Source organism: Dioscorea cayenensis, chromosome 1 (assembly GCF_009730915.1).
Source record: "Dioscorea cayenensis subsp. rotundata cultivar TDr96_F1 chromosome 1, TDr96_F1_v2_PseudoChromosome.rev07_lg8_w22 25.fasta, whole genome shotgun sequence".
Lineage (NCBI taxonomy): Eukaryota > Viridiplantae > Streptophyta > Magnoliopsida > Dioscoreales > Dioscoreaceae > Dioscorea > Dioscorea cayenensis.
Window position 1 is genome coordinate 28,944,797 of NC_052471.1, and position 16,491 is coordinate 28,961,287.

Genomic DNA, 16,491 nt, shown 5'->3' on the forward strand with positions numbered 1-16,491 from the left:
CATTTTTGTAATTTTCCAAAAAAGAAGTGTGTGAATGTAAAAAAAGATAATATCGTAATATTTCTAAATAGTCAACTCATCACCTAGGTGATGATATGGTATGATGTGATGTTTTCAAATCAATGTTGGTGAATAAACATTTTAATAATAATAACAATGATAATAATAACATATTTTCTAAATTAAATATGATTGAAAAAATTAACTTTTGAAAATAAATTAATAACTTAAAAATAGTTTAAAAATAAAAGAATGTCTCATTTTTGTAATTTTCCAAAAAATTAGTGTGTGAATGTAAAAAAAGATAATATCGTAATATTTCTAAATAGTCAACTCATCACCTAGGTGATGATATGGTATGATGTGGCGTTTTCAAATCAATGTTGGTGAATAAATTTCACATGAGATCATTTTGATAATTAATGGCATGATGTGATGTTTTCAAACTCATATTGGTGAATAAATTTCACATAGGATTATTTTGATAATTAAACAAAAACGAAAAAATCATATTAGAAAAAACCCTTATTATTATTATTATTATTATTATTATTATTATTATTATTATTATTTTGTTTTTCACATCCTCAACAATCTTCATTGCACCAATTAAGGTCCCACTCAAACCTTTCCTTATAAATCCCACTTAATACAAAATCGTGATCACATTTCTTTGTCTCAACTATTTTTTTTTTTTCTTTTTTTTTCACAGGTCAGCTTTGAAATGGTTTGTTGGCACATAAATTACCACAATTACAACTCTAGGAGCAACTGGACTAAAGCATTCCACAAAGGCAATAAATATTTAGCTTGATACATAATACATGAATTGGGGTCTCAGCACTTGATGTTTTATGCATATAAGAAATGCAAAATTGATTAATGTGTGATGTTCTTAGGAAGATTTCTGATGATGTTACTCTTTATTCTGATCTTATAGCGCATGGCTTAGCTCTTATGTTGCTGTATACAACTGCTACTCTATGGAAAAATTTGATAGTATCAGAGTATCCCATTCATTCTAGAACATCCCAAGTGAATCAAGAATGCTGGCAGCTTGCAATTGACTTTGCTATCTTATTCATCTTGATGGACATTAGATCATCCAATGTGGGCTCCTCCTTCGTAATCGGGCACTTCCCATCAGGGGCGGACCCACATAGTTGGCAGTCCGGGTGTTAACCCGGGCTGGCCGGTTGAAAAATTTTGGAAGAATTCCGCCTAGCGAGGTTTAAACCTGAGCTAAAGAAAGAGAAGCTTAGAATTGAGCCATGGATGGACTGAGGAAAGACTGTGGTTGGGCTGAGAAGTTCGATAGGGACCAAATTCCTGGGTTCACCACTGCATTCCATACTTCTTAATGTGTTGCTTGACCAACCGCCTGCTAAATAGCAACCCAAACTTCTTTGAAACCACCAGATCATCCAGCACCTTGTTGGACGGCGAGCATATTGTTATGGCTAACGTGCTAGGGTCTCGGCCCTGGCGTGGTAGTGGTGAAGGAGACGACTTACAAGCGGCTTCAATATTTTCGACGATCGACGGCAATGGCAACGGCGGCAACAACAATGACTAATATGGCAGCAGGCAGCAACGACAACAATGGCAGGCAGCGACTTTTCTTTTTCTTTTTTTATTTTTATAAATGTTTACACTTCTTCTCCAAAATTTTTTTTTTTCTCTTACTGGTTTTTCTTCTTATCTTCTCTCACCGATCCCACTTCTTTGCTGGTTCTTCCTCTCCTTTAAAAGCCTTTCAAACTTCGTTGTGGTTGATCCTGAGGCGTGGGCAGTCGTGTTAAATGTTAATCATAGGGCATGGGCAATTGTGTTGCTCGTGGGGGACCATAATCAACACCCACACGTCCCACGCTTTTATTTATTTAATTATTTATATTTAGTTTATTATTTTATTAATATTATTTTAATATATTATTTTATTTATTTATTTTTTATCTGATTTTTTTATATATTATTTTTATCTGACTTTTTTTATATTATTTTTATTTGATTTGGATTTTTTTTATTATTTTTTTGTTTTATTTTAAGGTTATACACTTTCCCAAAGCGGTAAAAGATTTTTTTGTGATTTTTTAATATATTCTTTATATGATTTGGATATTTTTATTATTATATTTTTTGTTTTATTTTATTTTTATCTGTTTTTTCTATGTTATTCTGATTTGATTATTTTTTATTTTGCTCCGTGCAACACAAGCATATATATATATATATATATATATATATTATATTATTTTATTATTTTATAATAATAATTATTTATTTATTTATTTTAAAAAGTTTTTGTCTCGTAATTTGTATCGCCTTGAGATTTGAGCTCTTGAGTGATTCTTAAATTTGCTTATTTTAAATTATCTCGAGATATGTGCTTTTGAATATTGAGATTTGTGTATTTTAGATCGGCGATTTGCGATTTTAATATTTTAGATCGCTTCAATGCTTTTGGCTGATTTTTGAAATTTGAATATTTTAAATCACCTCGAGCTCTATACTCTAGGCAATTTTAAAAAATATTCAAATATTATCAAATTTGTTTATCTTAATTATATATTATCTTAACTCGATTATGATTTAGTTATATGTAATTGAGATTAACATATTTTAAAATTTTAATTTGATTTGAATTAGTACACGTATTTGATATATGTATATATTTTATTATAATAATTAATTAATTAATTAATTAAAATTTTTATATAAACAATGACTTGACGGGAAGTGAATCAAAAGTTGATGTCACACCCACCCCTTCTACCGAGGTAAATGTGGCACCCATCAGTTAAAATTCTCTTTTAACTGGAAACTGACAACCTGTTTTAAACAAAATCAGACCTACAAATCACAATTTACAATTTTTCACCAAGTACATGTTCAAATACATAAATACAATAAATATAATCACTCTAATTTACGGGTACAACCGCTACAAGATCATGACACCAATAACAAGAAAGAAAGAAAGAGGGACCCACTGCAGTCCTGGACTCAACCCTGACTAGCTCTATACTCGATCAGGCAATCTAGGGTCCTGCTCCTGCAGCTACAGCACATTCAGTTGGTCGGTAGTGGCTTAATAATTTCAAATACTAAAATACAGTGTATATAAAGTATATAAATACCAACTTCTCAAATAATTTTCCCAATTTTTCCAAATACAAGAATTCTAGCAAAATACATCTTTAAATAACTTTTGAAACATAAACTCATCATAAATCAATATCAAATCAATTTTCTAAGAAAATCCAAATTGTTGTGAGAGATCGCCTCCTAAGAGTGACAAATGGGCTTCGCCCTCATCACAACCCAAAATAACAAGTAATATAAAAAAATTCATTCTCAATTCCACGACTGAAAACTCTCCCCACTTAGCCGGTCGCGACTAGGGTTAGGAGCCGCCAAGGTCTTGCATCCCTTGACGTCTGGCCCATCGGTCCCCATGTGGTGACTCCGGGATCCCGATGTATAATCCAATCGGGCCCCTACGCCTCCCACCGATCCGGACAAATCAACACTCGAGTCCACCACGCCACCTCTAAAGGGTCGGCCCGTGGGGACCCACTATCGCAGTAGGTCGGGCCTTAGCCCGTCACCATCCAAAACCAACATGTAGATGCAAGAATAATACAAATCGTATAAATCATATCACATGGTCCTTATCCGGGACATTCACAAGATCGATACATGCATAATACCAAGAAAAGTCCAAATATAAAAATACCATTCCTATGCCAGGAATGAAAACCGGTCCCACAAATATTATCGGTAAAACATTTTAATACACGCACATGATTTCACAAATCATTCCAAATCAAAGCATATATAACCATCTAAAAATAAATTCATGAACCGAATAATTAAATCACATATACATGTATTTTTATACTATTTATAAATACGTATAATTATACTGAAATTGATGTATCAATACGATTGTCGGGGAACATCAACGGCAAAATAAATATACGTATACCTCAACATTATACGCCAATTAAACATGATAAAAAGAAATACTTAAACAATTATTTTTCAAAATACTAGCCATTAAATAATTATTTCAAATAATAATAATTAATCAATTATTTAAAATAATAGCCACTACCAACTCACCTAGTGTCCTTGGGTTCCTTGCTAGACCCTGAACTCCCTCCCAAGACCGAACAACACCCTAATGTAATAATATAATAAAAAAATAAATAATATATTTAAACTCAAAAGAAAAATACAAAAAAAATAATAATCAACTCTCTATTGGGCCCACTCACTCCAATCGGTTAAAAATCCGACCTTGCATAATCCAACCTGGCTTTCAATTGCACTTAAACCAACTCAATTTAGACTAAACACGCTTAAAACCAATCTGAACCAATCTCAATTCCATTGAACCAAGCTCAATTGCACTGAACCAAGCTTAATTGCACTAAACCAAACTCAATCAAACTGAACCAGCTTGAACCAACTCAATTCTTATTCAAAATCCTTTGAACCAACTTGGTTCAGTCCAAAACCCTTAACCCAAATCAACTGAACCAAACCCAAACCATCTCAACTTGATTTGATCAAGCCCAACTCAACCAAATTAATTCAATTCAACCAATTCAATTCCAACTTGGTTTGATCCAACCAAATCAACTTGGCTAACTCAACCCATTTCAATCTAACCATTATCATTAACCTCCTAATCATCATAATCAATTTAATTAACCAAACAAAACCCTAATCTCGGTACTACAGTAATTGCTACAGTAATTGCTACAAACTCAACTCCATTTCAAGCAATTTCCATCACAAATACAAAGTTTTCAACACAAAAATAATTTCACAACAACACCCTCATCAACTCCATCATGATTTCCTCAAAACAAATTCATTATTTCCTCCAAAATCACCCAAAATACATACATGCATACATACATGAAAATACAACACCAAGAAATCCTTACCAAGCAAACAAACACTCCGGTGAACTTTCTCCGGCATTCTCCAAGCTCCAAACTCCTTCAAGCCTCCCATTTTCCTTTTCAATTTCATTTTTATTTTATTTTTCTCTCACGGGTTACTGTAGCATATGAAGGATGAAGAGAAGATGAACAAATTCTAGATTTTTCTCCAATCTTATGATTCAGCCGAAATTTACATTTAGTCCCTTAAAACTTAATTTCTTACAAAACAGTCTCTGAAAAACTCACAAATGGTCCCTGAATTATAAAATAGTATTCTCAAAAGATCCTTTCAAATTATCCAATGGTCCTTGGATTATAACACAATATTTCAAAAAGGTCCCCACCGCCTTACCTTTCAGTCCTTGGTTTTCAGAAACATTTCATATCAATCCTTTTTCTATTACTCTTTAACCCAAAATCTTTTAAAACTTTTACACTTAGGTCTTTATTCTTTCCACTTGGGGTTTCTCCACAAGGTTACTCTGTAGAAATATTCTTACTGTAACTGTAGTAATACCCTGAATATATTTTCCAACAGGTATCCAAAGGTTCAGGGTATTACAGTTGAGGTACTCAAATATACTTTTCTTGTTGTTAAAAAACCAAAATAAAAATAACCCAATGGTTAAAAGTGAATATTTGCATCATTTAGCCATAAATAAATAAGAGTAATGCTATATAGAACGAACAGATCACACGAAACCAGCCACACGAATGATGTGGCTGGTGACGTGTGATCTGTTTTTTTTTTAATTAAAAAAATAAATAAAAAGAGAACAGATCACACGTGATCTCTCTTCACTCTCTCTCGTATGATCTCTCTTCTCTCTCTTGTATGATCTCTCTCTCGTTTGAGTGTGTGCTCCCATCCCGGGAGCGGGGGAGACAGACGGTGGCCGGGAGTGGGGGAGACGGACGGACGGCGGCCGGGAGCAGTGGAGACAGACGGTGGCCGGGAGCGGGGGAGACCAAAGACGGCTGGGAGCACACACTCAAACAAGAGAGAGAGATCACGTGTGATATGTTCTCTTTTTATTTTTTTTTTAATTAAAAAAAAAAACAGATCACACGTCACCAGCCACATCATTCGTGTGACTGGTTTTGTGTGATCTGTTCGTTCTATATAGCATTACTCAATAAATAAATAATTAATTAATTAAATAATGACATCATTCACGTGAAAAACACGTGAGAAAAAACTGCGGCTGCGCTCGCCGATGACCAGCCTTATCAGGAATGTTTCCTTCTCGCGTCCCGTTTCGAAGCCCCTTCTTCTTCTTCTTCTTCTTCTTCTTCTTCTCTGCGCCTTCTCGGCCATGGCGGCACGCCTTGCGGACCTTTGCAATGGCGAGAGGGTCGTCGTCTTCCTCTTTGTCTTCAGCGTCCTCTTCTCCACCCCCTCTTCCCTCGCGCCGGAAGCCGCGGCTCTTCTCATCCTCTCCTTCGCCGCTCTCCTGACGGAGATCTCCACCGAGGGCTCACGCAACCTCTCCCAATTCAAAACTAGGTTTGATTCCTCACCTGCATGCGTAATTTGGAAGTTTTGTTTGATTTAATTCTTAATTTGTTCGAACTAGGGAAATTTTTTATTCTAGGGCTCGCTTTGTTCTCTCATTGAGATTTTTTTTAAATGTTTGTTTGTTATAGATTGTTGTAATTTAAATGAGAATAATTGTGAACGAGGGCGGTGGATTTATCGATTTTATGTGAAGCATTTTGATTTGTATTATTTCAGTTAACTTGTGTTTAAGTTGGATATTGGGCTTAGTGAGAGATTGTGACGAACTGTGAACAAGAACAGTGGATAATTTCTGAAAAGTATTGAAACATCAACCTTCTGCTCACTGCTTTTGACACGTAGTGAAAGCAGTGATGTTCTTATTGCTTTATGTAGGGTATGAGATGGTTGCTCAAGTTCCTTCCTTTTTATGGGGAGCATTTTAGTGTATGGTCACTTTTATCAATTCACTTCTAAGTTTGATATTGATCTTTTAGAAATCCACTGAATGCAAGTGTTTTTTTTTTTAATTTTATTTGAGTGTTGAAACCAAGCCATTTGCATGTAGAATAACTTGTGCTTGGTTTAGAGTGGTTCATTTTTACACTCATTTGTTATCATAAATGCTGATTTTCTTGTGCATTTTGTGAACAAAACTTGAGAAATAACTTCTTTTGATGGTAACACACTTGGAGATACGTAGATGTCAAGTAGATCATTCCTGGAAAACATTTCATTTGTTGCATACAATGCTTATGTGTTGGGTCGATTGTTTCATTTAGATTAAAAAAATTGATGTTTGTTGTCCATTATTTGATTAAACTAATCATATGAGATTCAACATTCGAGTGAAAGGTGTAATAATTGTTGAAGACTATGAGATATATAACTTCTCTACAGGACTTCTGTAATAAATCTTGCTTGCTTTTAGGCTTGGTGCTTCATCTGGAATATTTCTTGGGTCAGTTACAATGCCTGCAGCAATGCTATCACGGTTGATACTGCTAACAAGAGCAATACCACAACATCATGTTGGATCTGAAGGTATAATTTCTTATATTTATGTAATGCATGGAAGAGTCTCAAATTCTACTGTCATATCTGATAAAGTTGTTATTACTTTTCTTCTCTAAGGTCCAATAACATTACGTCAACCATGTACCTTTGGCCCGATCATATATCTAGAGTCAAGCTATTTGTACCTACTGTCTTGTGTCATAGATGTTGTATTATGAAGATTTAACTCTACTGTAACTTCAAATCAAGCATGTAATCAGTTCCTATTGAAAAGTTAAACTAAAAAGGAAAGGATGGAAGCTCTTTCCAAGCATAGCAAAGAATAAGTATGAAAGCTAGTTTTATGCGTATTTTATTGGAAGGAAGTTGCTTAGTAACCTAAATTTTCATGTATTTCACTTGGTTCCTATAAAACAGACATGAAACGATAGAACTTTTGCATTGATTTCAATACTCAGTTCTGATATATATCTTAAATACTTTCAAATGCACTGTTGTTGTTGTTGTTGTTATAGTTATTCTATTTCTGTATTTACATTTCCACTGACTATAGTTAGCATCCTATTGTAATGTTACAGTTTGGTTCCATATTTGCAGATATTTCCTATATGAGCATGTTGTATTGGGCTGTGTCTGCATGCAGCTTTGGTGTGTTAATATTGTGTTTGACGCTACAAAACCCACCCGGTGATACTAGTTCACGATTAGGGGGAGTTCCGGCCTCTATATATTCCTTATTCTGCACAATATTTTATATGTGTTCATGCTACTTGTCGCTGTCTGCAAAATCATATGCTGGTATGCTTCATATCTCCTTTAAAATATTTTCACCATTCAACAGAATAATTATCATAGATGTTTGTTTTACTCATTTCCTTGAGTTTGTAGATTAATTGATAATATTTCAAGATATAATGACAATACTAAGAATTATTTCTGATTATTCAACAGCTTGGCATGCAACAATGAATTTGTTGTGGTATCTCTGCCATGGAATTGCTACTGTAACACTAATCCGTCATATTCTTCATAAATTTCCTTATTGTGCTTCCATAGGTAAGCATGTTCTTTAATCTCTCCTTGTCAACCTGTTGAAATTTCAACAGTTTATGATTTTCTTGACTTGATTACTATATTAAGCTTAGGATGTGTATGCAGTCATTTTCCAGTGGAATGTGCTTTGCTTTTGTATTTATAAAACATTGGATGTTGGCATGTTATATACCCACCCAATTCTAATTATATTATTATTATTTCTCCTTTTTTTAACAAAAACTTGGGTTGATTTTCCTTTTGTTGGTTAGTTCTTTCATCTTGTTATTCTGTACCTAGGAAGGACGGAGCAACTTCCTTAAGTATTGAAAGACCTCAGAGAGCATTAATGTAGCTGAGAATATACCAAACTTTAGTGACAAAGAAAAGACTTCAAGAAATATTTTTTGTCTTCAAGAATTGAAATCGGTTTGATTCACCCAACTTAACTGGATAGCGAAGTTGAATATTAGCTCAACTTCTTCATGCCATCCATCCTTTTTGTCGTTTATCACTATTGCCAGCACAATGAAAATCTTAGAGTGTTGATGCAAAGACAAAGAAAATAGATGGCGGCAGTGTTGTCAAAAGCATCTGCCACAGCAGTTTGGGATGTATGACTGCCTAGGCATTGGCTGATTGATCCTTTTTATGTTAATTGACTGCCTAGAAGCGGAGGCTGCTGCCTAGGCTGTGCCGATCCGATTAATTCCTGCCTACAACCTAATCAGCTGATTAATTAAAAAATATTTGAATATAACCCAATTTCAGTCTAATCCAATCCAATTGGGGCTAATTGCCAACCTGAACCCGTACCCGTCTGTCATGTCCAAATCTATTAACTAACTAATACCCGTTAAGAAACTTACAAGTTAGTTAATGGATCATTACATGCTGTTGATAGGCGAAGATCAACAAGGAAGATAGCTCCGTACATAAAGATTGGAGTTAGCAAAGACAAGAAAATACCTACAGCAATCCAAATGGGAAATGACAACATTGAGCACATAGAAGGTGATTCTGGAAAAAAATGGAAGAAGAAAATGATGACTCATTGAAGGATTATGAGAATGCGAATGATAATGTGGAAAATGAAGATTGGAGAGAAGAAAGAGACATAGAATGCTTGGATTGATACTTATGTGGGTAATAGCTAATGCCCATTTTACATTTTTTTCTTTTGGGTATACTTAAGACCATGGTGAAAGTTTTGTGTTTAAATCAAACTGTTGACCATGCATATATATTTCTTAGTTGATGAAATACTTTTGAGAATTGAAGTGTGTTTTGCATTTATTTGCTAGAGTTTTTAAATAAATTTGCTCAATATTGTGCAAGAAACTTATAAAAAAATATATTTTATATATTTTACTAAAATATCACCGCTTAGGCACCTAGGCAGTGGCTAGACAATCAGGGCTTCTACAGTCTAGGCACTGCCTAGCCACCTTGACAACTTGACTGATGGCGGCATAAGAAAAAAATACTGTAAATATCATCATGGTCAACCAAGTACTAAATTTTGCTTTAATCTCTGTCTGTCTGAAATGCAATAAAGAAAGGGTAAGGATGAAACGTCAAACAGAATTGATGCCTAGGTGGTAATTTCTGTAAAGTACAAAACAACCTCTGGAGCACTAATTTGACAATAGAACACATTCAAATTGTCAAGAAATGCCATCCTTCATATGGTTCTATCACTTTTTATTTATACATAGTTGATGTTTATAAAACGCCCTTCTTCGGTAAAAAAATATACCAGCATTATCTTGTTGATTGATTACTGTCTTTGGCTTAGATTACTTCAACAGTTGTAGCTATTTGAATCTTTTCAGGGGAAGCACTCTTGGTAACTAGTGGTCTGGTTCTTTACGCTGGTGATATGTTGGCACTTTCCCTTTCAAAGGTGTTTTCTTTTCTTTGGAGTATTGTTGTTCCTTTATTCTTGCTTCCTGTCCTCTCTCTTGGATGAGTTTGGAAATAAAGATATTCAGCAAGCTAATTTATTTGTGAACTGTTTGTCAGATTCTGTCATCCTTATTGTTCATGGAACATGCTTTTGTTGAATATGGAACTAAAAGTGAAATTCACATGGTTTTGCAGGTAAGATCCTTAAGAAACTCCCTATGTGAATTAGTTTTCCTCCTGACATTCACAGTTCATAGTGATTTAGAGATGGTTCCTTTTCAATTTCCTTTGCAGGGAATGTTACTTGGGCTTCTCCTTTTCCCTTCATTTTACAAATCTGTCCTTTACATTAGATGTCTTCTAACAAGTTCAAACAAGTCTGGAGCTCAGCTAGGGAGAGGATGGGCATATGTAGGGATCAGCAGATCTATGCTATTTTACTTTTCTCTGTTAGCCATGTTGATTTTGATTGTTCCGGCATGGATGATGTTTGCTGAGGACTTTCATATCCATCCTTTGCAGTGGTATGCATCTTTTGAATTTGTGCTAATTGTTGCAAGATTTATTTTCCATCTCATATCTTTGTTTTTTTAAAAGAGGCTTGTTGCACAAGTGAATTTCAGTTTTTTTTCAATTGAACCATTTAGTCTTACTGTTAGTGTTTTCTAGTTTCTGTCTTGTGAATTTTTACCGCAATTCATATGGCATTCTATCTTTTATGGTAATCTATCATCCTCACTTTGAGCACATGGGGGCACCCTTGACCTACATCTTGTGGTGTACCAACAACTTACCACGATATATATGACTAATTGGCAGCTGTATTGTATGCTGCACTGTAAATTTTTGAAGTGCTTGACATTAGAATTGCCTATCTAATTTTAATATAATGTGGCTTTCGGCAGGGTGGTCATCTTTGTGTTCACTGAACCCCTTAAGCGAACAACATTATGTATTTACTGGATATCTGTGATTTGTGCATCTGTTTTCCGCTTCTACAATATTTCAAAACAAAGCAAGATAGAGAGAATTCTTCTTCGGAAGTATTACCATCTGGTGGCTGTGCTTATGTTTGTGCCTGCTATCCTTTTTGAGGTAATATAAAATAAAATTTAACCTGTTATTTATTTATTTATTTTGCGAGGGAGGATGAAGTGGATTGGACCCTTTGAACAACACTGGTACCACAGGGTTTCTGATTAGTTTTTATTGTTCTGTCATTCTTCAGCCAACTTTTCTGGATCTCGCATTTGGTGCTGCTTTGGCAGTTTTCTTGATATTGGAAATGATTCGAGTAAGTTTTCAATAATTTGATGCTTATTGACATTATTAAGTCATTGAAGCCTGGATCATGGTACTTGTAGTTGTTAGTACTTATTAATTGCTTAGTCTTTACATATACAAATGCTACTGTTTGTCAGTCTGTATAACTGATTCTATACAGTGCCTGAAGTAGTTGAGGAAGGCAATACCAAGTGTAGTATCAGTAGATGTTGTTTGAAGATTCATGCTAGTTTCCTCTTGTTTCATCAGAACATTGAAGTGATGTTATTTAGATTCTAGAAGCAAGAAGGAATATACATTTTATAGTTAAACATGACTAATAAAAATTATGTGTTAAAGTCCTGATTCAGTTGTAAGCTGAAAGTTGTCCTTGACAACTGATTTTTGTTTTAGTTTTCTTATCATCATCTTTGTGAGCTATTTCCATTTCATTACACTAGTAACTGCCCCAGTAGCATATTACACCTGCATCACTAATGAAGTTTTTTCTCATAAAATCTCATTCCTCTGTGCAGGTTTGGGAAATCTGGCCTTTAGGTCATATTGTACATAAATTCATGAATGCTTTTACTGATCACCGTGACTCAGAGATTCTTGTCATCAGGCATAATATTTTGCTAATTTCTTTATGAGTTGCTATGACTTTGCATGAGGTAATGTTAATATTCTCAGTTATTGCAATATTATTTTCCTTTTCAGTCATTTTTCTCTTCTACTGGGTTGTGCCCTTCCAAAATGGATGAGCTCTGGATATAATGATAGGCCGTTGGTTCCTTTTGCTGGTATCTTAAGCTTAGGAATTGGGGACACAATGGTGAGTATTATCCTTGTTAATATTTATCCTTTTGTCTGTATTTATTTGTTTGCTCTGAACTTTGATGAGCTCAACATTGGTATTTTACCATAAAGAAAAAAATAATCAACACAAAAGTTTTGATACTTCCAGGCTTCTATGGTTGGCCACAAGTATGGTGTTCTCAGGTGGAGTAAAACTGGCAGTGAGTAAATAACTTAATCCTATTTATTGTTTTGTGAAAATCTTCTTGTTGACGTTGTAACTTTCTTATTCCCGTCTACAGAGAAAACTATCGAAGGTACAGTTGCTGGCATAGCTTCTGTCTTGGTGGCATGTTTTATTCTCCTACATCTTGCATCCACTGGCTATATACTCTCCCAGGTTCTCTCTCCTTACCACCTTTTTTCATGAATAAGAAGATAGGTTCAACTATGGACTACAAAATTCGTGTTCCAATATTTGAGCAGTTGTTGATAAATATCGGTTATTTTGTCTACTTAGGAGTGAGAAAAGCCCTTCTTAGTAAACTTTATAGCCAATCAAGGGGCTGTATAAAGATGCTCCAAGAAATCTATACAAAGATAACCAAAATTTCTCCAGGACATTGGTTCTATAGCTGTTGAATTTGTACCAAGATGAATGTAGTTCTTGACAGGTAGATCTTTGTGAATCCTTAAATCCCAATTTGCAGATTTCTGTAGTATGAGTGGAATCAGTGGATGGACCTGATTGCTTCTCAATGCTACTTTGCCTACTTGATGTGTTGTATTCTAGATACAGGACATGGTTATAAGGCTGTGTTTATTGCCATGGTTATAGTGGGTAATTTCTAAGGGTCACCTGCCCAACTTTGCGTCCTTGTTCTTCTTGTTTTGACTCCTCTTTTCGGCCACAACTGGCTTCTGAAACTCATTTTTAATGTGTGCAGCACTGGGTGCCATTGCTTCTGGCAGTAACATTGAGTGGCTTATTGGAGGCGTATACTGCACAGCTTGATAATGCCTTTATTCCCCTTGTATTCTACAGCCTTCTCTGCCTGTAAAATGTCAAACACGTTAATATTGAAGGTATGTAATTCCCAATTTTGTGATATCCCACGCTCAAGTGCATTCCTCAGGCACTATAATGTATATAGGAAAACCTTTCTTTAGGCACTAACAATACAGTTGTACTTAAGGTTCTATTGTATCATAAGTTGTAACACTGATGGGCATAATATTCTTTTCTGTTTCATTTAATGAAATACATAATACAAAATAATGTTGGGACTTCTGTGAATTGTTGATGCAAAAATTTCAGTGACCTGGACAAAACTTATTTGTTATTCCATCTGACTTTGGATTGCTACAAATATATAGCTGGACTTTGTATTGTACCATTTTCTGCTGATGCAGTGGAATAACCACCATTGTTGCTGGCTGCTGCCTACACTCCTGTGTATAAGAACAACATTGGTACTCTGAATTCGTGGTCTATTATTTGTATCTTTATGATTCCTTTCAAATTTGTACGAGCTTACTTAAAATTAGTTGAACTCTTTCCGCATTTATTGTATATAAAGACGTGACTTTTAGATATCAAATGTATTTAATGGCACTGACATTAGGATTTTTGCTTATAAGAGTCATTGTGTGCTCTGAAAGCAGAGATGGTGACACATCACTCAAGGGTACCTGGCACATTACTGTCCCTTTTCTTTGTATCTTTGCTAGCATGTGATAATTCTAGTGGCCCATTTACAGCTAAGGTCTTGTAGCATCTCCTCCATGGAAAGAGTAAAGAGATGTGATTCTGAAACTTTTAAAAATAAATGCTAGTGATATTGGCTGCCCAGCTCAAGCTTCCTATTGTAAAACACCACTGCTCATATCTTTGTGCAATTCTCTCCAGGATTTTTGATGCATTGAAGCTTGAAAGTTGAGGATCAATGCAGGAAGCTCTTCTCAGAGGATTGTGAACAAAGGTATGACCATATGAGCTCTAGTAACCCCAATTTTTATGGAGATGCGTGCTGGTTAGTGCTTAAGCCTTAAGCTTGGTCTGTTGTGTAGTAATATGAGGGCAATCCTCTCTTAAGGACGTCAATGGTAATGGTAATGGTCATGATGCCATGACGATGGTGAGGATGGTAGTATGAGTTTAGTGAACACTTGTTAGCAAATAGTTGCAAATCGGTTCTACTTTTCATACCATCTTGCATGCCGTTGTTCATTCATTATGATAAAATGCTCATCACCAGCTCATTTCCATTGATGTATTGGTTTCTTTTCAAGATGAGCTTGGATCATAACATAGCCATATTTGATTGTAGTCAAAGACCATTTAGTGCCTGCTGAAAATTTTGCACGACTTTTAGAGTTTTTATCAGGTGGTTAACTCTATTTTGTTCCACCAATATTCATCGTTTCATTCTTGGCAAAATTTTTAAATTAACGTGATGGATAGATTGGTCACCGAACTCGAGTATTGTCAGGGCAATGATCTAGTTAATATGCTATTTCAATTTTATTGGCATTTAAATTTAGGGTCTGTAGTAGTTTTAAATCTATTTAGTTTAATGGACACATGAATATGAACTTCATTCTTACTCTGTGTTTGACAAAGAGTGCAAATTGTTGAGTTGATCAAGTCAGCTAACTGATATTAGTGGTTCTGTTTCAAACACCTATATTAACTTTTTGTTTTGTTTTGGTGGTTGAGTCTTCTTTTGCTACTAAATAATAATTTTAAAAAAAATAAAGAAATAAAGTGCTGTGCTACATTAATTAGGTTCAACAAGGCATGAAATCTAGAATGTTGTGGCCTTTAATAGAATCAGAATAATCACTTGCATGGTTAAACTAGGACAAGGCCTATTTATTAACCACCATTATAGCCCATTTAGAAGATATGAAGGGGTTGACTGGTATTGAATGTAGACACTAACCTGCCAAGCAAGCTAAAGGCTAAGCTCCACATAAAACAACAGGCAACAACCACAAGCAAGACAAGACACAATTAGGCAAAAGAAAAACCACTCCCAACTTCAAAGAATTAAAAATACATAGAGAACCAGACATCAGAGGAATAATAATCACCAATTATTCACAAGGGAACATGAGTCCTCATATCTTTCTCTTATGCTAAATATCCTAGTTAAACAAGGAGAAGCACTTATTGTGCTAGTCTGAAACAACCTTTTTCAAGACTCATATAGCACATTACTCATTTAGGAACATTCTGTAGTGAGAAATCTCTCTATATATACGCACACACACATTTGAAAGTGAGGGAGTTAAGATTTAATCAAATGGCTAAGGCTAAGTCAGTGAAGAAGCTGAAAGATGCAATGCAAGCATTGCAGAAGAGCTTGTCATTCTCCCGGGGGAGGTCGGGGGCACAGCCGGATGAATGCATGTCGGAGGATGAGATTGTGGTGGTGCCAGAGGATGTGAAGGAGGGGCACTTTGCCGTGTTGGCAGTGCATGGAGAGAGGCCGCCGAAGAGGTACGTGGTGTCTCTCCGGTGTCTCTCGCACCCGGTTTTCTTGCGGTTGCTTGAGATGGCCAGCGAAGAGTTCGGATTCAGCCAGGCTGGAGCTATTGCTGTGCCTTGTAGGCCTTGTGAACTTGAGAGAATAATTAGTGATCTCTGAATGTACTACTCCTAATTGCTTTATATCTAAGGGAAGTAGCTAATGCTTGTGTTTATGGTTTACTAATTTTGATTAGTTATGAATAAAATCTTGTTCATTGTGTTGCTAATTTTGCAACAGGCAAAATTTTAATATAAACATCCAAAGTGTTGTTGTTGGCTTTTCTTTTTCAATTTTATTTAAACTATTATTAAAATCTTGAACTTATTCTAAAGTGACAACTCAAATCCTCTGCATTTCCTACACATCTTTCATGTATTTCTCCACATGTGTTTTTCTTTATTGGGTCATTACTTGTTCTGGTTGTTGTCTTTTTGTTTTGTTTTGTTCTGTTCTGTATATATATATATATATATATATA

The 16,491-nt window shown here is 35.1% G+C and overlaps 2 protein-coding genes across 5 annotated transcripts; both read left to right on the plus strand.

The window, feature by feature from the left end:
* The first annotated feature begins 6,184 nt into the window (after positions 1–6,184).
* Positions 6,185–16,295, plus strand: LOC120259849 (dolichol kinase EVAN-like). Of its 4 annotated transcripts, none has more exons than XR_005536356.1 (16): positions 6,187–6,468; positions 7,391–7,503; positions 8,074–8,274; positions 8,428–8,532; positions 10,344–10,414; positions 10,534–10,611; positions 10,711–10,940; positions 11,322–11,511; positions 11,645–11,710; positions 12,216–12,304; positions 12,400–12,514; positions 12,647–12,698; positions 12,780–12,877; positions 13,425–13,563; positions 14,387–14,459; positions 15,795–16,295. XR_005536356.1 is itself a non-coding variant. In XM_039267301.1 (15 exons), the coding sequence occupies exons 1-14, from the start codon at positions 6,278–6,280 to the stop codon at positions 13,536–13,538; spliced, it is 1,713 nt and encodes a 570-aa protein (XP_039123235.1). In that variant the 5' UTR covers positions 6,187–6,277; the 3' UTR covers positions 13,539–13,563; positions 14,387–16,295. The 4 variants fall into 4 exon arrangements, 1 of the variants encoding a protein (XP_039123235.1); XR_005536357.1 differs by having other exon boundaries at positions 15,840–16,295; XR_005536360.1 differs by having other exon boundaries at positions 6,185–6,468; positions 12,780–12,794; positions 14,387–16,295.
* Positions 15,786–16,130, plus strand: LOC120258434 (auxin-responsive protein SAUR50-like). The gene has a single exon (XM_039265847.1). It carries the CDS (start codon positions 15,786–15,788, stop codon positions 16,128–16,130), a length of 345 nt encoding a protein of 114 aa, XP_039121781.1.
* Positions 16,296–16,491: the final 196 nt, after the last annotated feature.